Source organism: Macaca fascicularis, chromosome 9, assembly GCF_037993035.2.
Source record: "Macaca fascicularis isolate 582-1 chromosome 9, T2T-MFA8v1.1".
NCBI classification, from domain to species: Eukaryota; Metazoa; Chordata; class Mammalia; order Primates; family Cercopithecidae; genus Macaca; species Macaca fascicularis.
This window is the reverse complement of record NC_088383.1, coordinates 8,128,245-8,151,627: the sequence shown is the minus strand read 5'-3', so window position 1 is coordinate 8,151,627 and position 23,383 is coordinate 8,128,245. Positions and strand designations below refer to the sequence as shown.

The window sequence follows — 23,383 nt, the reverse complement described above, 5'->3', positions numbered from 1 at the left end:
TCTCTACCGCACACCTCTGCGTGGGGGATCCCCATGTCTGCCCCAGGTTTGGTAATTTACTGAAAGTACTCACAGGATTCAGAAGTCGTTACACTCACGGTTGTAGTTTATTGCAGTGAAAGGATAGAAAGCAGAATCAGCAATGGGGTGAAGTCCAGAAAACCAGACAGAAGCTTCCAGAGCCCCCTCCTGGAGGCGTCACACAGCACCCAGCTGTGACAAGAGGTGCCAGATACTCTTTTACCAGGGCAGGTCCTTAGAGATTCAGTGCTCTGGGTTTTTTCTGGGGACTGTTCCCATAGGCACCCTCTGCCAGGCACAGACCAGAATTCCCCGCTCTTAGAAGGAAACCATAAACCAGATTGTTTGCACACACATTTTAGACACAGCGAACTACTCTTATCTTTAGGAAAAGTTTCAGATTGGAGTAAGCTATTTTTTATCAGTCACATTTCCAGGTTGCAGCCACAGACCCCCCTTGCAGGCGAGCCCCGTCTGTGAGGATCACAGCCTCAGGCCTCCCAGGTGAACCCTTCTCTGCACGCTTTCATTCCTCCATCTGAAACTGAAGTCAGATGGAGCCCCACATTTGCTCCTGCCTCCCTGTGGCACGCCATCTCATCAGGGCGGGATGCCTGGGTCCAGGCGCCTGACGCTGGAGGCCTCACGTACCTGCCGTTCCCCTTCCAGCTCCCCACTGTCCCAATGACACCTGCTTACTCCTGCCTCAGGCCTTTGTATAATGCCTGGTCTGCCTGGAAGGTCACCCCCAGATTCCTGCATAATCCCTTCCCTCACATCCTACGGGTGTCTGCTTAAAATTAGAAAACCCTGGACTGGGTGCGGTGGCTCACACCTGTAATCCCAGCACTTTGGGAGGCTGAGGCGGATGGATCACCTGAGGTCAGGAGTTCGAGACGAGCCTGGCCAACATGGTGAAACGCCATTTCTACTAAAAATAAAAAAAATTATCCGGATGTGGTAGCGCTTGCCTATAATCCCAGGTACTAGGGAGGCTGAGGCAGGATAATTGCTTGAACCCGGGAGGCGGAGGTTGCAGTGAGCCGCACTCCAGCCTGGGCGACAGAGAGAGACTCTGTCTCTAAATAAATAAATAAATAAATAAATAAATAAATAAATACCCTGCTCTGTGCCACTATCTCCCCTTCTGTGCACTCTCCCTGCTATCCTGGTTCGGCACTGATCTCAGCGCTTATCTCCTCGATTGTTATATAGCACTTTGACTTTGACTTTTTAAAATTTAATTTAAACGGTTTTTTGCATACGACCTCCTTCCCCTAGCTAGAACGCAGGCTCCGCGAAAGCCAAGTTTGTATTTTCATGACTGCTTTATCCCCAGGGCCTTCAGCAGTACCCAGGACATCATCAGTTCTCAGTAAATATTCTTCAGTGGGGATTCATGAAGAAATAAGTCCAAAAATTAACTTAGAAGAATCAAAGCATAGGAGAGGTCATCACTATAACTTAAATTAAGCAAGCCTCCTGTGAGTGGTTCTGAATATTAGGGATGACTAGCCTAAGAGGAGAATGGCCCCATTTATGGGATGGTGAGTTTACATCTAAGGATGGCCCTTTTGTAATCAGCTAAAAATACCCCAGCTCAGTTCTTTGCTAAGAAGAGAAAAAAGTTGAGAGCACTGAGAAGAATGTTTGGGAGGAATTGAAATTAAGACGTCGTCTCAGGGGCCAGGCGCGGTGACTCACACCTGTAATCTCAGCACTGTGGGAGGCCAGGCTGGAGGATTGCTTGAGCCCAGGGTTTCTAGAGCAGCCTGGGCAACATGGTGAAACCCCATCTCTGCGCAATATACAAAAATTAGCTGGGCGTGGTGGCGTGTGCATGTAATCCCAGCTACCTGGGAGGCTGAGGCAGGAGAATCACTTGACTGCAGGAGGCAGAGGTTGCAGTGAGCTGAGATCGTGCCACTGTACTCCAGTCTGGGTGATAGAGCGAGACTTCATCTCAGAGAAGGAAGGAAGGGAGGGAGGGAGGGAAGGAGGGAGGGAGGGAGATCTCAGCGTTAAAAAAGAAATCAAAACATAAACAATTAAAATCTCAGCATTAAAAAAAAAAAAAGATCATGTTCCATGAAATCCCGTTGCTTACAAACCTGAAATGTCAAGGTTTGTTGCTTGTTGAAAGTGATCACGGACTAGGCTTAATGTTGTGTACACATGTTGTATGTGAGCTTTTTTTCCTCTCTTTTTTAAAGTGTCCGACTTTTCAGATTGTTTGATCTGGGCACTGACCTGCCACTGTATACTGTTTTCTAACTAAACAAAGAGAGAATAAAGACACAAGGAATTCGAGAAATAAGCGCAGGAGAGCACTCTGGTCCGGGGATACGGTTGGCATCGAGGGTTTCTGCTTTTTTATAGGCAGCTAATTCTTTTCTGCTGAATCGATCGCTCTTTCATGTCATGCTTCTCAGTAGTGTATGTAACTGACAGGTGAGGTGTGGCTGGGCAGTGACTCCCTAGTGCTTCCTGCTTATTTCCATTTTATTCGAAGCCAAGGGGAAGTTTGTTTTTAATGTGAATCGTATGCCCAGGATACTAATTCCAATCCATTCTCTTATCACCTCCCTGACCAGTTCCTAATCAGAATCTGCACCTCACGGAGGTTACAGGGATCCAAAGTCACGATAACTGAGGCTTGTACTTCATCTGGACTCAGAACAGAGCAAATGCGTGCCTGGTCTAAGTACTTCTGTGAAATACTCAGCGTCTTGGTGTCCTTCTGTAGCTCAGTCTCTGTCGTCTTTGACATAAGTATCGAGATAATACACACATCACTGATAAGGGATAAAAGGCACCCTGGAAATCCGTAAACAAAGGACTAGCAGTCATGGCAGTGCACTGGGTTGAGTCTGGTTTGGTTGGGTCTGAAACTGTACCTGGAATGCTTTCTTTTAGTATCTTGCTTTCTCTCTTTCTCAGTGTTTAATAAAGGAAGGGACGCAGACATGGAGAGAAGGCTAACTGATAGAAGAAATGCTGTGTGAGGCCGTTTTTCCCCACACAAACAAAGAAATAAAGGCCTTCCCTTCACGGATGCCCTCTCTACTAAGAGTGTTCACGCTGCTCATAGCACTGAAGATTCCACATCCAATGATTTTTTTCAGTGTTTTCTTAGCTTTGAATGATGTACCTGTCAGTGTGATTATAGATTTAACCCTTAGGAGGGAATCTCTCCTATATTTTAGCATCGGAGACCTAGATTAAAGGCTGAGGAGAGAAGATTAAATGTGGCCAAGAGAGAGAAGCTTTTCTTTCTCATTCTGTCTGGTACAGCCAAAGGGGTAAGGAAGATGCAGGCTTCTCTTACGATAGACTGTGAGGCTGCAGTTTCTATGGTGACTGGTTTCTTTTTCCCTTATTCAGCAGCTAAATGCAGCAGCACTCAAACACTTGTAGCTTAGTTTGGCCTTCAGGTGGGACACTTACGTTCTCCCGGCATTTACCTTAAGCCCCTATGTGGAGACAGAGCTTAATTTTTTGCCCAAGTCATTTAGCAAATAATGTTTGTGGGATACATGATGGATATCTCCTCCTCATCACGTTATCCCCAACCCAGGCGCCCGGCCGTCTTCTGGGTTCTTGCACTGAAGCATGTGAATTCCGTGGCAAAAAAGGACCAGCAGGGCCATCTAGTTTTTACGAGTATTGGAGAAAATCTTATAAGAGACGCACTAAAGAGGGTAACATTGGTCAAACAATAAATGTAACTATAAAAAATCGCGCCAGGCGTGGTGGCTCAAGCCTGTAATCCCAGCACTCTGGGAGGCCAAGGCGGGTGGATCACGAGGTCAGGAGATCGAGACCATCCTGGCTAACACGGTGAAAACCCATCTCTACTAAAAAAATACAAAAAACTAGCCGGGCAAGGTGGCGGGCGCCTATAGTCCCAGCTATTCGGGAGGCTGAGGCAGGAGAATGGCGTGAACCCGGGAGGCGGAGCTTGCCGTGAGCTGAGATCCGGCCACTGCACTCCAGCCCGGGCGACAGAGCGAGACTCCGTCTCAAAAAAAAAAAAAAAAAAAAAAAAAAAAATCGCAAAAACCCAGATCTATATAGAGTTTGCTAACGCAGCTGCTTGATCACTGGGGCCTGAGCTCTGCTGCCTGCAGTCCATTAGATAGCAACTTGCTTTTAATCCTAAACGTTAAGAATTTAAGAATTTAGTCAACTTTCAGTTTTCTGCTCCGGGAATTCTCACTCCCAAATAGCTTCTGCTTACCGTGGATAATTCTGGCTCTTGCCAGTTCCTGGGATTGCAGAAAGGGTGAGATAATATTAGCATGAACTTACTGGAATTGGTGTATGGGATCTGGAGGTGTGCAAAGGGGATACATCTCTTGTTTATAAAACTAGACACATTTCAAAGTGATCATTGTGCCAGATTTTTATTTTTTGGGGGTTTTCTATTCCATGGTCTGTTAATAAAAATAATTAAGAAAAATTGTAATTCTTTTACCTACGGAAGATGTTATTGTGAATTTAATCCACAGTAAAATTGTTTAGAGGTGGCTCCCCTACCACCCCCCCTCTAAAAAAAACCACACCAATCCTTTTGCAAGTTAGGCCACCCGTTTAAGCCCGGTAGTGCCTTTCATGAACCAGACAGTTGCCAATAGCAGTGTCTCCAGTGAGGAACGTGATGTAAAGAGAAGTTTGAGCTTCTCTCTTTTAACTTTAGGACTTCAGAGGTTTGAGAGCTAATGGAAATGAGGACCCCATGTAATCAGGGAGCCCAGTGGTGCCGCCATGCCACCGGGCCTTGCCCTTCAGCACTCTCCCTCCTGCCCCCAGGTAGGGCACGCTGAGGAAGTCGGCGTGCTTTGCTGGGTGTCAATAAAAGATGTGGAGACTGTTCATTCCCGAACTTTCTCTCTTCTGTCCTTCCGACAGCCACCCCTACTTTGAATCTGCCTGTCTCAGTGACATAAAGTCAAGGATAAGATAAAATCTGCCTCCAGTTTTGTCGCCAGTGCCATGTATAACCAGAAAGGCCAGCACGAACATGTCCGATAAACCTTTACATGAATATATGATGTCCTGCATTTAACAACTTGATAAAAGGAATGGCTAAGTTTAGGAGAGTGGAAACCTGCTTTAAAGCTCCTCAATATTTAACAAGATCATGCACTTGTGGTGACCTGCGAAGTCTCTAGATCACAACAGGATTTATTCTTTCCCTGCCGGCATCTCGATCCTCCTGAAAGTAAATCCATCCAGACATGCCTGCATGTGTAACGCCACTCGGCAAAGGGATCAGAACATTTGGTCATTCTGCTTGTGAGTCTGTCCCGATTCATGCACTCCCTGAGCCTCAGTCATTGCTGAGCGTCTGATGATTCTGAGAGATTGCAGGTCTGTAAACAATGAGACAGGGAGCAAGGCATGGCCAGAGTGTTACAAACCCTGGCTTTCTGTGTGATAAGCCACTCACCTTGAGGCCATTTTTGGAATATGTATTAACTTTTCAGACCTTTCGGGATAGCATAAAAAGGTACAGAAGGCAAAACATAATTGAAGCCGTAGGTGAATTAGAGGAACTCCAACACCATTCTCCATTGGAAAGTGTTGCAGTGAATTGATGAGCGTTTCTAATGATTCGCACCCACAGGCTGCAGACCTTGTGCTGGGTACTGTGCACATACTATCTCACATCCCCACAGTAACTTGACTTGGGAGGCGCTGGGAGTCTTACTGGTTAAGCTCAGGAATTGCCAGGCTCAGAGAAGTTAATTTCTAGTCATACCTCATGCAGAGAGAACATGGGTGAGCCAGGATGCACAGATGCAACTCAAACCCAAGGTCACACTTTTTTTTTTTTAATGTTTCTTTTGTCCCAGTTTTCAGAAGTAAACTGGGATATTTAAAGGCTGCACAAACTCAGTATTATTATAACAAAGAGCCAGAAAATGGATTCTGAGAGTATTAAGTGTTGCCTGTTCAGTATGGTATTTGACCCGGAGTATGTTGCTCAACTCCTTATTACTCAGTTGCTTTTGACAAGGGCTCTCCTGGGATTTTGGCCAGGATGATTTTTTATTGTACTAAGTACAGCTGCCCCTGCCGCTTGCCAAATAAATATCTGCAGCGGGGAATGTGGTAGATGCTCCCTGTGTAGAATTAGAACCAGTGGTGTAAGCCCGAAGAGCGGCCCCATTTTTCTTGTCAGTGATTGGCTTAGGAAGAGGTTTGTGACCAATTTGGGTCAAAAATACATGAGGACATCTGCTGGTGGTTTCTGGAATAGGTTTCCTTGCTGTGAAGAAGCAGCATAGGGAAGAGGGGACCTTGCTCTGCCTGAGAGGCCTGGAGCTTCTGCAGCCATCTTGAGCCCACGAGGGAGGAGCTGGACTGGGGAAAGCTGTCATATCTAGGATGTGGAAGCAGGAGGATAAAAAGAACCGGGGCTGTTTCTGACATTGCTTATGGCTCTGTTCACCAGTCTTGAGCTGCCTTTTCTCTGGACCTCTTTGCTATGTGAGATAATGGATTTCCTTATGGTTTATACCAGGTGGAGCAGGGTTTTCTATCTGGTCTTTGCATGAGAAGGCTCCTTAATAGATAAAGGCTTCCTTGGGGACCAGAACCATTTTAGGTGACTAGTCTGCTTGTCGGCAGGTTAGAAACGATTGCTTACTCCTTGCAAACGGAGAACCCATTGCTGCCGTAGTGGTAGTAGGCTAGTGGGTTAAGGAGTACTTGAGTTTATTGTCATCGTCCTATGCATGCAAAGCACCTCTTGTACCACCGTATTGTGGTCACCATTGTTTTTGGTTATTGCTGTCATTCATAACAGCATCTTTGAATTTTATACACTAGACATTCAAAGTGGAGGCAGTGGGAGGGTAACAGCAGCACCAGGTCTGCAGTGTAGACTGGCACAAATGTAAGTAAGGATTTCCAGGTCTTGCTGAGACAGCATCAGAGTGAGTCGAGATTAACAGGGATGGTTGGCACCGCTGATCACACCAAGGGGCTGAAGGGTAGGTACTAGAGTGAGTTGATGCTGGAGACAGGCAGAGAGGATCCATTGATGCTGAGGAAGCTCATCAGAAGTGTAGGGGGAGGAGACCACAAGGTCAGGTGTCTCATCAATAATACCTGACTTTTCTCTCAACCGAATCTGAATCAGTGGTTCTCAACTCAGGGGCCAGGGGCATGTGCCCTTCAGTGGACATGTGGCAAAGCCAGGAGACATTTCAATTGTCCCAGGTGGGGGATGCAGTCAGCATCTAGTGGATAGATGCCAGAGATGCAGTTGCAACATCCTGCAGTGGTAGAACAGCCCCCCAACAAAGAATCTGGCCCCAAAAGGTCAATACTGTTGAGGGTGATCATCCCTGTTTCTCACCTGGGAATGGTTGGTGGAGGGAAGCTGAGGGCAGCTGGGGTGTGAGGAAGGCTCTGGAGACTGAAGCTGTTATTAGATCCAGTCCAGGCTGCCTGGCAGTGGACACTTCCCAGAGGGGAGGCTTCCCACCTGTGGCAGAGCACGCAGAGGGGTTTGCAAGCTCTCCACGTTTACTGGCCTCCACATTGGTGTCTGGGAAGGGCAGAACAGAAGCTCAGACTGGTGGGTGGAGAAGTTTTGCACCTTCCCAGCTCTTGCTTCTTTCTCTGAAGTATGCTGGCATCGTGTTTCCATGACAGCAGTTGAGTTAATGCATTTAGGGGCCCCTCAGCGTCCACTGCATCCTGCCTGTTACAAATCGTGTGGTTCAGGTTGTAATCTATGATACTACGGTACTACGTTTCTCATTACTATTTTTTAATTTGCTTGAACGCATAGCTACTAGATAAAATCGCTCTTTACATCTGTAAGTAAAAAATAGAAATGCTTATTAGTGTTCAGCAATAGATTTTAAAATTACATTTTTGTTACAAATATTTCACTGGCTAAATTGAAATCAGTGTAATCAAATTGAAATGTCATAATACTATTGATTTAATAAATGCTGGCCTCCTAATATCTGTTTTTCAATGAAACTAGTATTACGGGAGTAATTTTCTAATGAACATCTGAGCACGAAATCATTGGTAAAACAAAAGAAGAATGGTATCATAAATGGCTCTGGATGGTTTTTTTCAGCGGGACCTAGCATGCTGGTACGAATAGAGGAATTAAAGCGTAGTTCATTATATATTAATCTGAATGTAATACTAACTAAAACCTTCCATTGACTTCACTGAAGCCTAGTCTTAGAAATTATGCAAATTAATGGAGGCCTTGAAAAGAAGCACATGCAATATTTGAGTTCCCTGTGGACCAAAAAACTGGCATGTTGGAACTGAAAAAATTATACTGTGCAGTATTTTTGTGTAAGTACAATACACTAAAAGATTTTGGTGCTTAAAAAAATTGGGCAGGGTGAATCCTATATCTGTTTTTTGTCTATTTTATTTTATATCCAAATGAGCCGAAAGGAAGAAGCAAAGAATTGAAGGTTGACACTGAGATTGCTGCTGCAGAAAGAGAATTTCATGTAGCCTTTGATTGTGGAACTTGGGTTAAGAATTTAGTTCCTGGAGCCAGGCATGGTGGCCCACGCCTGTAATCCCAGCACTTTGGGATGCTGAGGTGGTTGGATTGCTTGAACCCAGGAGTTTGAGACCAGCCTGAGCAACATGGCAAAACCCCATCTCTACAAAAAAAAAAAAAAACAAAAAATTAGCCAGGTGTGGTGGTGCACACCTGTAGTCCCAGCTACCCGGGAGGCTGAGGTGGAAGTATTGCTTGAGCCTGGGAGGCGGAGGTTGCAGCAAGCCCTCATTGCATCATTGCACTTCAGCCTGGGTGGCAGAGACCCTATCTCAATAATACAAGAATTTGATTTCTGCATAAGGATGATTTCACTGCCTTTTTTTTTTTTACATGCAAATCCTCCCCAAGTACATTTTAATTTTGTTGTTTTAATTAACGAGAACTTGTTCTCCCCTGTGCCACATCTTCCACAATTTTTTATCATGTGAGATGTGTTTATCTAATGAAGTGGGGATGGGAAGAGGCATTAGCTATTTTCGGAGTCTGTGATAGCCACATAATGACATTTTAAGAGCATAAGCTTCAGTTCTTCAAGCCCCTCAAGTGAATGTGGAGATGAGTCAAGTTCAGGCAGGCCTGGCAGACATGAATGTTCTTTCTTTTCTGTCTTCCCCTTCTCCTGTCTCCCCATTAGTAATACTCTCCATTGCTGTCTGTAGATTAATACTCACAGCCACGTGTATGCTGTATTTTATAAAGAACTTGACTGTTCACCCTGAAGCTTTGGCACCTGCCAGAGACGTGAGTTGCTGCTGACTCATGATGACTATATCCAGGCAGGTGTGTTTCTCCCGCAGCGATGGTTCACTCCTCCTGAATCCGGTGCTGTCCCTTGCCAGGCACGGCAACCACTGCCAAGACAAGGACTTCATCGGGGCAGATGTTGAAAGCAGTGGGTGACCGTGGGCAGTGAGTGCACCCAGGGCGGGCTCTGAGGTTGCAGGATCCTCCTGACCTCTGTTGAAAAAAGTAAGACATAAGCCAAAACTATAAAGTCAGGACACCAAGATATTGAAGTTTGTCCATACTCCTTTTTCCAGCATGATACTGTACTTCCTGTTTCTCACTGCAGTTTTCTTTTCTTTTTTCTTTTTGTTTTTCTTTTTTCCTTTTTCTTTTTCTTTTCAGATGGAGTCTCGCTCTGTCGCCCAGGCTGGAATGCAGTGGCGTGATCACGGCTCACTGTAACTTCTGCCTCCTGGGTTCAAACGATTCCCCTGCCTCAACCTCCACAGTAACTGGGATGACAGGCGCCCACCACCACACCCAGCTAATTTTTATATTTTTAGTAGAGATGGAGTTTAATAGTGTAGGCCAGGCTGGTCTCGAACTCCTGACCTCAGTTGTTTTCTAAGTAAATTTCCAGCTTTTCAGGGTCAGGAATCACCTCAACTACTTTCCTGTCCGTCCATTATAGGATGGTGCCTATCACGTGGTATTTAAAATACCAGTCACAGGTTGGGGTTGGTGTGGGCTTTGCAGCCATCCACGTGTACTAGATTAACCATGTTGATCAGAGTAACCTGTCTTGGTTAACGTGGATAACATCGTGTGGAAGTAGGTATCGATAGAGGATAATTTATGAAGCACCGTGAACATTTTGCTGCACGTATTTCCTAAATCTTCATTGCTTAATGTACAAACACACGAAAGTAGTCATGATATTTGCTAATTGTTGATGAAGGCTGTGACTGGCTCTAGATAAACATTTTGGAAGTAACTTTTAGGGCCGGAATGCACTCACATACTTTCTTCTTAAGCCATTGAAAAGTGCGAGGAATTAACAGCAAAACTTGGAGGTTTTAAGTAAATGATCAGTGTTAGTAGCTATCACTTTTTACCTTAGTAATAGCTTTCTTTGAAAGAAAATTTTAGGGGGCTCTAGGTAGATTGTAGTAGTGTTGTTTGCCTGTATACACTAATTATTGATTTTTAAAAAGTCCTTTTTGGTCTTTGTTCCCTGGTCTGTTATATAACCTGGTGGCTAGAAGGTGGGCTCAGACTGAGTCAGGCTGCTTGGGCTTGAAGCCTGGCTTCTCTTGGTAGCTGTGTGCCCTTGCGTGGGTAACTTCGTCTCTCTGTGTCTTAATTTCCTCCCACAAGAGGGATTCCACCCCACAGTCTGTGTCAGCGGAAAATGACAATACAGAGAGTATGCCTGCCAGTATTTACAACATGTTAGCTGTTTCTGTCCACTTGATATTACAGCCTGAGCATCTCTTATCCAAAATGCCTGGGACCAGACGTGTCTCCGGGTTCAGATTTTGGAATATTCGCAGTACATTTGCCTGTTGAGCATCTGAAAACCCGAAATCGAAAAGGCTCCGATGAGCATTTCTTATGAGTGCTTGTTGGCCCTCAAAAAGTTTCGGGTTTGGGGCTTGGGATTTTCAGAGTTGGGATGTCCAGTTTGTATACACAGAACCTAGTTAATCTCAGCACAGATTTACTACATCTTAGTAGGGGAGTGAGAACTGCTCAGGCTCTGGAGGGAATAAAGCTGATGAAACCTGGGTACAGAAAGGAAGTTGATGTAGACAGAACCTCTTTTATGATGTCATTCCACTGAAAATAAGGTTCCCTGAAGAGAGATTGCCACGGTAGCCTGCTAAGACAGTCCTCCAATAAAATGAATGGCATTTTACTTTTGATCAATATGAAACTACTTTAGGGCAAAAATAAAAATGGGTAGTGATGAATATAGATGGGAATGACATTGCTGGCATTTATTAAAGGAGAGTAGTTTTTCTGTAGGCAATTTGACTGGACTCCAGTACTCTTAAGTAAACAGTATTTCTTGAATGTGACAGGCATATTTGTAAATCTACTAAGGACTTAGTAATATATCCTGATAACAGGAATAACATCATTCTTGATCCAATAATTGCAAAGTGTGAATGATTCTCTAGAGCTTTGCAAAGGCCAAGAATGTCTCTTTCAAACGACAGTGGATTTTCCATTATCTCTCAGTACATAATTGGTTTGGCGAATCATCTTCAGGACCCAGGAACTCTCTCTGTCCTTAATATTGAGGATGATTAGTTGGGTGTTTGTGTAAATGAATGCATGCCCTCTGACTGCATTAACAGCCCAAAGTAAGTGGTCTGGGGTGAATAGATTTGTTTTTCAATGAGAAGAGCTGCATCTTTTCTCATATACTAATACGGATGTACACTTACACCACAGAACTCAGCAGTTCTGTCTGTTGGCTTATTTGGAAATTTTGTGGTGTTGAATCCTTCAATTATCATAAAAACTTGTTATTCCTTAGGAGTATCGAGTGACTTCTTTTGCCTTTTAGATCATATTTAAATGCTTCTATCCAGTATGCAGAGCCCAGTCTCTGTGCATAAATTCACTGTGCTACCTTCCCACAATCTTTTTTTTTTTCTTTTTTTTTTTTTGTTTGAGACGAAGTCTCGCTCTGTCACCAGGCTGGAGTGCAGTGGCTCAATCTCGGCTCACTGCAACCTCACCACGCCCAGCTAATTTTTGTATTTTTTTTTAGTAGAGACGGGGTTTCACCATGTTGGCCAGGATGGTCTCGATCTCTTGACCTCGTGATCCACCCGCCTCGGCCTCCCAAAGTGCTGGGATTACAGGCATAAGCCACTGTGCTCCACCCCCAGAATCTTTTATCATTCTGAGTCACGTGGTTTTCATCTTCCAAATTAAGCTTCACACCTATGAATCCTTTGACTGCTGTGATCATAGTGATACTTCATTTTTATATGCTAGAAGTAAAAAACATTTGTTGTGACGTTCCTTCTCAGTCTGGATCTTCCATAGCTATTCTTGCCTGTCTTTTCCTTCTCCCTTTGACAAGTGGAGGTGTTCTGTGTATTCCATGCAATAGCTGTTAGTCTCCTGTGTGGTACCTCAGTGGCTTCTGATCAGTGCTTATTGGATGAGTGACAGAATATAGGATTGGAATGGATGTCAAGAAATCATCAGGTTTCTGTCATCCCTTCAGTTTAATTCAATAAATATGTATTGAAGCCTTTCTTGGGTGAGCCACGTAGCATAAATGAGGGAGTTTGGCACTTACTGGAAAGTTCTGCACCTACAGCATGGTTATCTTTCGTGTTTTTTAAAGTTCTCCAATGGCCAGAAGTTTCAGTGGCAAACCCCATCAGAAAATATTGTCGTGCTCTGGCAGTAAAACGTTTCTGAAATCGTCATTCATGAGTAATATAAACATTAGAGTAGCAGGTTTAGCCAAACTCTTAATTGTTATGTCTTTATTCTTGAGTCTTCTCAATTTCCATTATGTTGACTTAGCTTTGAAACTGGTGGGGTTTCTACATGGTCATAGAGGGATTTTTTTTTTGATGTTGATTAGGAAGTGATTTTCAGAAAGTGGAAGTTAGGGCTGGAAGATACAGCAACGTATTTTATAGTTTCCGGATTTATTTATGAAATACAGAGTTGAACTTTAATAGGATAAGATATGTGGATATTTGAGGCCATACTACAAATACCTATGTTTGGATGTTGCGACCTCTCAGAATGTCTGGCTTCTTTTTTCAGTATATGAAACAAGAATGTTTAAGGGGTTTTGTGTAGTTTGGAAAGAAAAGCAGATGCATTTCCGTGAGTAAGAAGTGTCTTGACTGTAACTTAGGAACTCTTTTTACCCACAACACTTCTAATGTCACGTGTGTGGGTTTTTCCACACCAGCCAGTTCTTCAGCTCTCTGGACAGCAAGTGAATATTCTGCAGTTTAATTAGTTTCTGACACCATCTGAAAGCAGTGCAGACCCCACAAGTGAAGGGCTCGGTACCACAAGATTCCTCCACTTTGGTGCCAGTCACAAGTCCTGGGATTCCTGTACTTGATGGCTATAAATTAGGGTTCCTAAAACCCCCTTCTCAGATGTGATAGTTTTCCAGAACGGCTCACAGAGCAGTTTCCTTACTATTACCTGTTGATTGTGAAGGGTACCATACAGGATGCAAATGACCAGCCAAATGGAAGAGGTGCCCAGGGTGAGGGCTGGAAGGTGGTACCAGGCACAGGGACTTCTGGCCATGTGGAGTTTGGGTGTCCCCACCCCCTGGCACATGGAAGTGTTCATCAACTGGAAAACCCCAACTCTGTCATTTAGGGTGTTCATGGGCGTTTCATTATGTAGGCACAATTGATGAAATCTTTGGCCATTGGTAATGAGCTCCATATCCAGCTCTTCTCCCCTCCCTAGTGGTTGTGGGGTGGAAATGAACTTACAGACCTCTCTAATTATGCCTTGGACTTTCTGGACACGAGCCCCCACCCTGAAGCTGTTTAGGGACCCATCAAGAATGGACCGATTAGAACAAAAAAGCTCCTATCACCTGGGAAATCCCACAGGATTTAGGAGTCCTGTACCAGAGACAAAGACCGATTACATTTACCACACAGCTGAAACCTGGGAGAAATAATTTAAGTTGTAGGAGATCTGAGCTAAGACTGACAGAGGGGAAACTAGTTTCTAAAGTTTTTGGAATAATGCCCACTGAGCATTATTCTTAAACTGTTTAAGAATATTTAAATGTCATGCTCTTTTTATTTTCATCCCGTATTCATGCGTGGTTTTGATGTTTATGTTCGTTGTTACAGATGAGCAGAGGTGGGGAGTTTAATGATGAACATTCGAGCGCAGGACACTCTGGGAGAAAAGGAAGAGATTGTGTGTTGTCTGCAGGAAGCGGAAGTGATCCCCTCTTAACCTACAGATGTAATTAGATGCAGAGGATGCTGAAGTCATTACCCATAAGCATTTCCAATACAGTCCGCAACCCTGAGTGGGCAGGGTTATCTCAGGGACACATTGCTGTCTGCTGTATTTCCAAGGAGCGGCAACCACTGCCTGGTGTCTGCTAGACAACTGTGAACACAGGAAGTCCGCAGAGAGGGCAGGGCTTCTGGGGCCACAGAGTTTCCACACAGCACGGGGAGCTCTGATTGACAGACCTTCCCAGAGGGCTTGGAGTACGGAATAAAGGTTGGGGGTGGATTTGGCTAAAGACTCCAAGTCAGTGGTCAAGGTCAGGCTGAGGGCCTGGGATGTAGACAGGGCTTAGGGTTGTGGGTAAACCCTACTTAGAAAGCTGACTCTACTCAGAGAGCAAAGGTTGGAGCAAGAGTTCTGTGGAGGAGAGAGAAGCACAGAATCTGGAATGGAGGGAATGAAAGAGGGCAGGTAGACCAGAAGCCCCATGGCTGTCAGGACGCCCCTACAGCGGAGGCTCTGAGTAGAGCCGTGGCGATAGAGGCAGCCAGGGAGAAGACCCATGCCTGCCGCCGTGCACCAGACCTCAGGAATGCCTCGCCCTGTGGCTGTGGCTGGTGAGGGGCAGGCTGCAGGAAGAAGGGGGTCCTACACAGAGAAAGAGTCTCCTGAGAAACACTGACATTCATCTGTTAACCATTACTTACAGTTATGAATGTCCTGGGAGTGACTGAGGGCACCTCTGATTGTCAAACAGCGTAATAATGACTGCTTAGACTTGCTGAGTACATTCAGGCCATGTTTTATTATATCATAATTCTATAATAATTCCCCTTTTCCAAAGATGAAAGGGTTTTGTACTTAAATGGGGAAGGATATTTACCTGCAAAAGCCATGATCAGGACTCACTTCTCGCTGATGGGTACTGGGGACATGGGTGTCTGACAGGAACATTCACTTTTTGAGATGAAGTCTTGCCCTGTCACCCAGGCTGGAGTGCAGTCATGTGATCTCGGCTCATTGTACCCTGTGTCTCCAGGCTCAAATGATTCTCCTGCCTCAGCCTCCTGGGTAGCCAAGATTACAGGTTTCCACCACCACATTCAGCTATTTTTTGTATTTTTAGTAGAGACAGGGTTTCACCATGTTGGCCAGGCTGGTCTCAAACTCCTGACCTCATGATCCGACTGCCTCAGCCTCCCAAAGTGCTGGGATTACAGGCAGGAGCTACTGCACCCAGTCCACTTTTAATCCTTTTTTTTTAATGTTTAAATTTTTTTATTGGTATGTAATAGATGTACATCCTTGGGGTACATGTGATTAATACATTCATATAATTTGTAAAGATCAAATCAGTGTAATTGAGATACCGATCACCTTAAATATTTGTCTTTTCTTTGGGCTAGAAACGTTCAAATTAACTTTGAATTCGGATGTCAGCGAGTCAGTGTTGGTTTAGTTGTGATGTCTCCTCGCCTGTGGCTTCTGGCTCTGCCTGGGCATGACGGCTGCTGTGTGTTAATCCGCATTTGCTCTCTGTACAGTAGCCTTCGATTCCTTCTCTTTCCTGATTTGCCTTCCCCCAGCCACCTTTAAAAGTAAATGTTTTGAAATCAAAACCACGAGGAGATACCATCTCACACCAGTAAGAATGACTGTTATTAAAAAGTCAAACAGATACTGATGAGGCTGTGGAGAATAGGGAACACTTACCCACTGCTGGTGGGAATATAAATTAGTTCACTCACTGTGAAAGCAGTTTTGAGATTTACTGACTTGAAACAGCTACCATTCGACCCAGCAATCTCATTGGTGGCTGTATACCCAAAGGAAAACAGGTCATTCTGTCAAAAAGACACATGCACTCACACGTTCATTGCAGCACTATTCACAATAGCAAAGTCATGGAAGCAGCCTGAGTGCCCATCAGTGATGGACTGGCTAAAGAAAATGTGGTACATATATACTTATGGAATATTACACAGCCATAAAAAAGAATGCAGGTATGTTCTTTGCAGCAACATGGATGGAGCTGAAGGCCGTTATTCTTAGCAAACTAATGCAGAAAGTTTGCTAATGCAGAACAGAAAGCCAAATACTGCATGTTCTCGTTTAGAAGTGTGAGCTGAACATTTAGCACACACGGACGTAAACATGGTACCAATAGTCACTGGAGACTACTAGAGGGGAGGGGGGAAATGAGTCATGGGTCAAAAAATTACCTATTGGGTACTATGTTCACTAATCTGAGTATAGTATGCCCATGTAACAAACCTGTGTATGTACCCCGTATCTAAAATAAAAGCTAAAAATAAATAAATAAAATGCTTTGTTTGCAACATAAACAGTGCAGATCATCACCTGCACCTATTTCCTTGTGCTTTTCCTTATGCATATAATTTTTATAAAGTGTGGATTGTAAGTTATTAAGGAATTTGTAAATGTTCAGAGTGGCCAGTTCCTTTGATTGGGTTTTGTCGTGTTTGACCACGTCCTGTCTTGTTCTGATTAATGTCCTCTTTGGACATGGCCCCAGCATTCATCATGCATCCCCCAGTACAGAGACCTTTGCAGACTGCCCTGGGGACATGAAAAATGAAAGGGTCCATGTGGTTCTATAGGCGTTTACATTCAGTTACCTTGGCAACTCGGTGCACTGGTTGAGGGTTTTATAAGCAGTTCTTGTAGTCTGATCTCCTGTCGGACACTGACAGTACTGACCAGCTTTTGGGGGTTTTGGGGAAACAGGCACTGTCCGTCTGGGTTCTGTGCGGTCCTCAGAGTTGGATATAGAGTGATGTGGTTGGAGTAATTAAAAACCCACTTTCGATTCGCAGGTCAAAGAAAGTAACAGGTCCCCAGATATTTTCGTACTTCACACCCAATTGATGTATTTGGAAATCACAGGATTTATTTGCAGCTATTATTTCCTCAGGGACAGACTGCAAATACATTTATTTATCCATGCTGTTTATCCAGACCGTGAGTTATGAGGTGACCTCCATCTCCGCAAGATAAATTCTGGTATCCGGAGTCCAGCCAACCTCCTCTATTGCTGTGTAGCTGAAGTGGATATTGAAATTTGTTTTCTTAGGAGGCAGGAAAGCCCCATCTCTCTCACATAAAGGTTGCTGTGAGCGGGTTATAAAACTGCCAGACCCCTATTAGGAAAGGAGTGTTGCTCCCCTTTGCTGAGTAGGAGTCAGGTTCTAATCGTCCGTGGGGCAGGTTTGGATTCTGACCTCCAGGCATCTCTAAGATCACGGGGATTATGGGATCTTGACTACCCCTACCTGTACCATACTGGTAAGCCGTGTGCCAGCTTACTCCCAGTAACTGGTAAGCAGTGTGCTCTTAGACACAGGAGGTGGGGGCAGACCGTGGGTACAGGGTGCTGACTGAGGCTCTGAGATGTGACTCCAGTAGCGAGAGGCCTCGTTTTCTGAAGACACCCTGTTGTGTTAGGATGTTGGATTGCCTCCCTTACTCTGCTGTGCTTCAGTTGATAGCACCGAGGATGAGCAAAGCAGTGTAATGTGAATTTTTGCTTAGGGTAAATTTAAGCCTGGCCACGAAGCCTTGTTGCCTCTCCCTTGGAAAAGCAATTTAGCCTGCAGAAAATAATTAAATCTGCGGTATCTGGCAATAATTAGAAATTCTAAACGGGGAGGGTTAATTGTTTCCATCAGATTTCGGTTGCCCAATAAAATGGGAGCGCATCCGGACCGTGGCTTTCAGTATTTTCATCTTTCTCCCTGCAGGATCACGCAGATTTGCGAAGCCATTTCTTCACAGTTGGGATGAAGCTTGAGACAGTGAATATGAGCGAGCCCTTTGACATCTCTCCTGCGTCAGTGACTAAGGTGAGTTTTCCTCCCTCGTTCTTCAACCCAACTCCTAGAGTGGATCAAATTAAACCTTTCAACTCAAAGACGACCAGATGAAATATATTCGTGCAAGGCTATCAGCAATGCCAGGCGAAGCTAAGGAAGATTGCCGCCCCTCCAGTCCAGCGCTGCTTTAAGCTGTTTTTATTACTGGTGACACAGAGTGACTCTAATCAGATGCCCCCTCTTATCATGGATAGGGTGAATTTTCCTTGTCTTCTGCTAGTTGTCCACTGACGAGTTGCACGTTGTAATCATTACAAGGGTAATTTGTTCTTCCTGCATGGGTAGTAAATATGATCTGTTTAAACTTGGAAAATACATGAAAATGGTGCAAAGCAAATTCTCACCTCCCATGTCTCAGCATTTCTGTGTTATTTTTCTCATGTGCCCTCATTGACTAGAGAAAAACTCATGCTTCTAAGATCTACAGATTCAGAATAAAATTACCTTTTAACATAAAGGCATTTTTATAATGATCTGTTAGTCTTTGAAGATTGTAATATCCCAGCGGGTCATGGTGGCTCACATCCATAATCCCAGCACTTTGGGAGGCCAAGGGGGAAGGATCACTTGAGCCCAGGAGTTCAAAACCAGCCTGGGTAACATAGGGAGACCCTGTCTCTACAAACAGTAAAACATTTTTGAAAAAGTATAATATCCATTCCCCATTAAAGAAGTTTTAATGACAAAACCTCTGGTAAAATCAAAATTGCTTGTTTCTACCTTAAATACTCTCTTACAAATAGTGTGGGAAACTTAGCATTCTTGGCCGACGTGTGTTTTGGTGAATGGTCTTTTGTGTACTTCAGTAGGAGAATTTAATTACAGATTTAAATCTGTTTTAATTTCTTTTTCTTAAGGAAATGGGATTTTCGTTAAGGAAAATCACTTTTCATGCAGTGATTAGTATTTGTTATGTGAGTCATGAGTTTTTAAAAATTTATGATTTGGTAACACTTGAGAAATTTAGTAGTGATAATGTATTACAGAATATGGAAATTGGTTATAAAAATGAAATGCTTTCTAAACATTTTTTCTTGTAAACGTTTTTTCTTTAGTGAACATAAATTGTTTTTATAACCATTAAAGTAGCTTATTTCAAGGATAACTTTAGGAGCTGGGCACGGTGGCTCACGCCTGTGATCCTGGCACTTTGGGAGGCTGAGGTAGGGTGATCACCTGAGGTCAGGAGTTTGAGACCAGCCTGGCCAGCAGGGTGAAACCCCATCTCTGCTAAAAATACAAAATTTAGCCAGGTATGGTGGCGCATACCTGTAACCCCAGCTTCTTGGGAGGCTGAGGTAGGAGAATCGCTTGAACCTGGGAAACGGAGGTTGTAGTGAGCCGAGATCTTGCCACTGCCCTCCAGCCTGGGCGACAGAATGAGACTCCATCTCAAAACAAACAAACAAACAAAATCAGAAAAACTTTAAATATTTAAGGTTATTTATTTAAAGAAAAATACATTGGCTTTTGCTTTATAATCTTTGAAAGTCATGTACTCCTGATTATCTAGCATCCGTTAAAAAACCTTTTAATTTGAAATGGCCTTTGGGGTTCTTTACTGTATATCCTGCCAGTAGTCGGATATTTTTCCAAAATGGACAAATGGTACCCTGTTGAATCCTAGCCAGAATTCTCCTTTGTTCCGTTAGTGGGTGCTGCAGTCATGCCAGCTGCCCATCTGTTTGCAGATGTAGCATGCTACAGAGTCACTTCACCTGGTATTTATCAATTAAACTCAACAGAGTTGATGTGCATAGACTGTCAGCGGTAACCTCTCTTACATTCTTTCTTTTTTTTTTTTTTTTTTTTTTTTTGAGATAGATCCTTGCTCCATTGCCCAGGCTAAAGTTCAATGACGTGATCTCGGCTCACTCACTACAACCTCTGCCTCCTGGGTTCAAGCGATTCTCCTGCCTCAGCCTCCCAAGTAGCTGGGATTATAGGCGCCTGCCACCGTGCCTGGTTAATTTTTGTGTTTTTAGTAGAGATGGGGTTTCATCATCTTGGCCAGGCTGGTCTCGAACTCCTGACCTTGTGATCCGCCCACCTCAGCCTCCCAAAGTACTGGGATTATAGGCATGAGCCACTGCACCCAGCCTCTCTCACATTCTTATTCCTTTAAATAATTCTTATGCCTTTAAATAGTTGTAATATGTAATGTTAGAATGTGTCTACTAATCAAAATTAATTTCAGCCCAAATATCTTTTTCTAGTTGGATAGACTTCCAGTGATAGTTGGCTTTTCACAGTAAATAATTTTCTCTAAATAGATCTTATCGAGGGGAGGGAAGAAGTATTTTTACTGATTTCTAAATTGTGTTTCCCTTTTTATTTTGCTTTTTCTTACCCTTTGTAGCAAAGATAAAATAAGTCATGCTGTTTCGTGTACAGCCCTCCTTCTCTTATTGACCATGTTTTGTATAATGCATGGACTGGGATGTGTGCATCTGTCTTTTAGAACCTAGGTAGGCACCTCCCCAGGTTCAAGACTCATCTTCATGTAATGACGTATCAGAATACTCCTAGCGTAGAAGATATTTACAATTAAATATATTTCTGTAAGTATGGGGAAAGTACCTTGGAGTATTATGTTTGAAAATATAACACACTGTGCTATCATTACTCATCACAATGAAAATTTCATTTTTTTTCCCACCTTGGGCCTTTTCTTGGTGGCATAACTGTTGAAGAAATATGTGAATAATGTTACAACAAGCAGACAAGGATGCAGACAGGCGTGTAGTGGATCGAGTATTAAATGGTGAACCTCCAGCAGTCCAGCCAGGGTGTGCTCTTGGTGTTGAAATACTGGCAGATGGTGGTGATGTCATCCGTGTAAGCGAAGGGCATTGTATTGATTAGAGGAAAGGCTGCTGGCATGGGAAGCCTTGGGTTCTGTTTCTGTGTCTGCCATCTCTTAGCTGTGCAGTCTTGGGCAAGTCAGTTAACTGCTCTGGGCGTTAGTTCTGAGTCCTGTAGGTTCTGGACTGGATAGAGCACAAAACACTGCTTCGGACCATTTAGGAACATGAGCCCTGATGGATCTGATGAAACGTACTAAGCTTTTCCTTTGAAGCATTCCCACGTGAACATGCATTTTAATGGTTGTGGAAATTCCTTCTTTATAGGGTACTGCGGCTCACCAAAATCACATGCTCTTTGTATACGTATGTGTGTGAGTATGTGTATGTATGCGAGACAGACTAAATAACAGTAATTTAACAGATACTTATTGAGCATTCATAGGCTGCATTCTGGACAATGTTCCCATTGTGGAGCTTATATTTTAATGGAGGGAGACAGACTATAAACAGAATCAATAAGTAAATAAATCTAGTATGTTACATATTAAATGCTAAGAAGAAAGATACACCAGGCCAGGGATGTTGGGTTCCTGGGACTGTGCCCACCAATAGCAGTGAGGACTCCAGGAGGCCTTGGTGTTAGTTTCCCTATTGGTACGCACTTGGCTTTGCACCCTGAGCCAGATCGCCATGCATCAGTTTTCAAGACTGTCCAGGGGAGTCCAGGTGCCCAGAGGAGTGAAAGTGATAGAAGTCGAAGGATTTCCATAATCCTTTCAGGTGGAGGAAGGATGAGATTCTCAATAGAGCTCTCAGAGATGACCTTACTGGGAAGGACCCATCTGATCCTTTGTTGCTTGAAGTTGACTTTCACAGGCAAACCTACAGTAAACTATTTACCAAAATTAGCCCAGAGAAGAACAGAAGTGAGTTTCCTCTCCTGCTTTGCTTTGAACTAAATTGCTTCCAGAAAAAAAATAAAGGAGCCGGGAATCATAGCTTCGGAAAACTCTCAGGGTTTCCTAAGAAAGACTGGGTTATGTCCATTGAATTGGGAAAGGGATCTTTTTTTCTGGCCTGGTTTAGATACTAAATTATTTAAATCCATCATGCTTTTCAGTGATGGCCCGTCTGATTTTTACCCTCTGCTCTGTTTATCGGCATGCCTTGCTCTTATTTCTTCATTGATGTTTCTTCTTATATTCAGTGGACATTTATCCAGTTCCTATGTACAAAGCACTTTATATGCATTTGGGAATACTTGTGTTAACAAAAAGGCATCACTCTCCTCTAATAACTTACGCTGCATGGCATTGGAAGACCAATGTGTTATCAGTCTAGAAAGGCGTAAGAGTTTTCAATACAGAAGTTGAAGTCTGAAATTTTAGGAGCACAGAGTGAGGGCGGTTTATTCCACCCAGATCAGCAGCACTGAAGTACGAGATGCACCTTGAAAATGCACTGTGTTTTGATAGCTCAAACGTGGCATTGGGGGTGTCGTAGTTGATGAGGCTTACGGTGAATGATTTCCTCTCGGCCTGGAGGGTGGGGTGTTTTGAGGGATATGGTACAGGATGAGGCTAGAACGCTCCAAGCCAGATCTTGGAGATTGTTGAATGATCTGGTGTAAAGAGTTTGGTGCTGGCTGTGGACACTGAGAGATGGTTTCACTTTTCAGTTCCTGTCTTGGCTGTCATCGAAGCTGGGGTTTGTCTGTCTGACTTCCTCCGTTCATTCTTCTTCAAGCTATGGCCATTGGTTTACTTCTCCACGTCTTTAATTTTGTTCATTCTCAGTCTTCCATATCACCTAGTTATTTATCTTTCCATTAATAGGAGCACAGTGGTCAATTCTAACTTTTTATCAGCTGAATTAATTTAGTAATAGACATTGAAAATGCCAGTTTGTATTCAGATCATTTTGATGAACTATATTTAATTGCCTTTGGAAGCTCTGCCACTATTTTATAAGCTTGCATTATGTGTAACTCTAAAGAATTAACCTTTGGCTCCCCGCCTTTTTTTTTTTTCTTTTAGGTTTTTAACAATCATTTTTTTCAAGTGACTATTGACGACCTAAGACCTGAACCAAGTAAACTCTCAGTGCTGTGCCATGCAGATTCTTTGGGGATTTTGCCAGTACAATGGTGCCTTAAAAATGGAGTCAGCCTCACTCCTCCCAAAGGTTTGTATTCTGTGAGGGTGTGCAGGGTCTGGCGATTCAGAAGGGTGTCTTACTGTCATTGAAGTAACGCTTGCATTACTCTGGGGAGGCTGGTTGTGTAAAGGGTTTAGATGTAGTAGAAATAGGGCGTTCTCCATCAGCTTGACATAGGTGTCAGTTACAGCTCCATCCCTGGGCGAGGCGAGCGGCCTCGGGCTTCTCACTTC

General features: G+C 43.7%; 1 protein-coding gene across 7 annotated transcripts in view; it reads left to right on the top strand.

The window, feature by feature from the left end:
• Window positions 1-23,383, top strand: part of SFMBT2 (Scm like with four mbt domains 2) — a 250,737-nt gene that overhangs the window by 143,084 nt on the left and 84,270 nt on the right. For all 7 annotated transcript variants that reach the window (XM_065520270.2, XM_045399525.3, XM_045399524.3 and 4 more), the window contains 2 exons: window positions 18,055-18,156; window positions 23,030-23,177. In XM_065520270.2, the coding sequence (XP_065376342.1) occupies window positions 18,055-18,156; window positions 23,030-23,177 (250 nt within the window). The remainder of the gene's footprint in view (window positions 1-18,054; window positions 18,157-23,029; window positions 23,178-23,383) is intronic.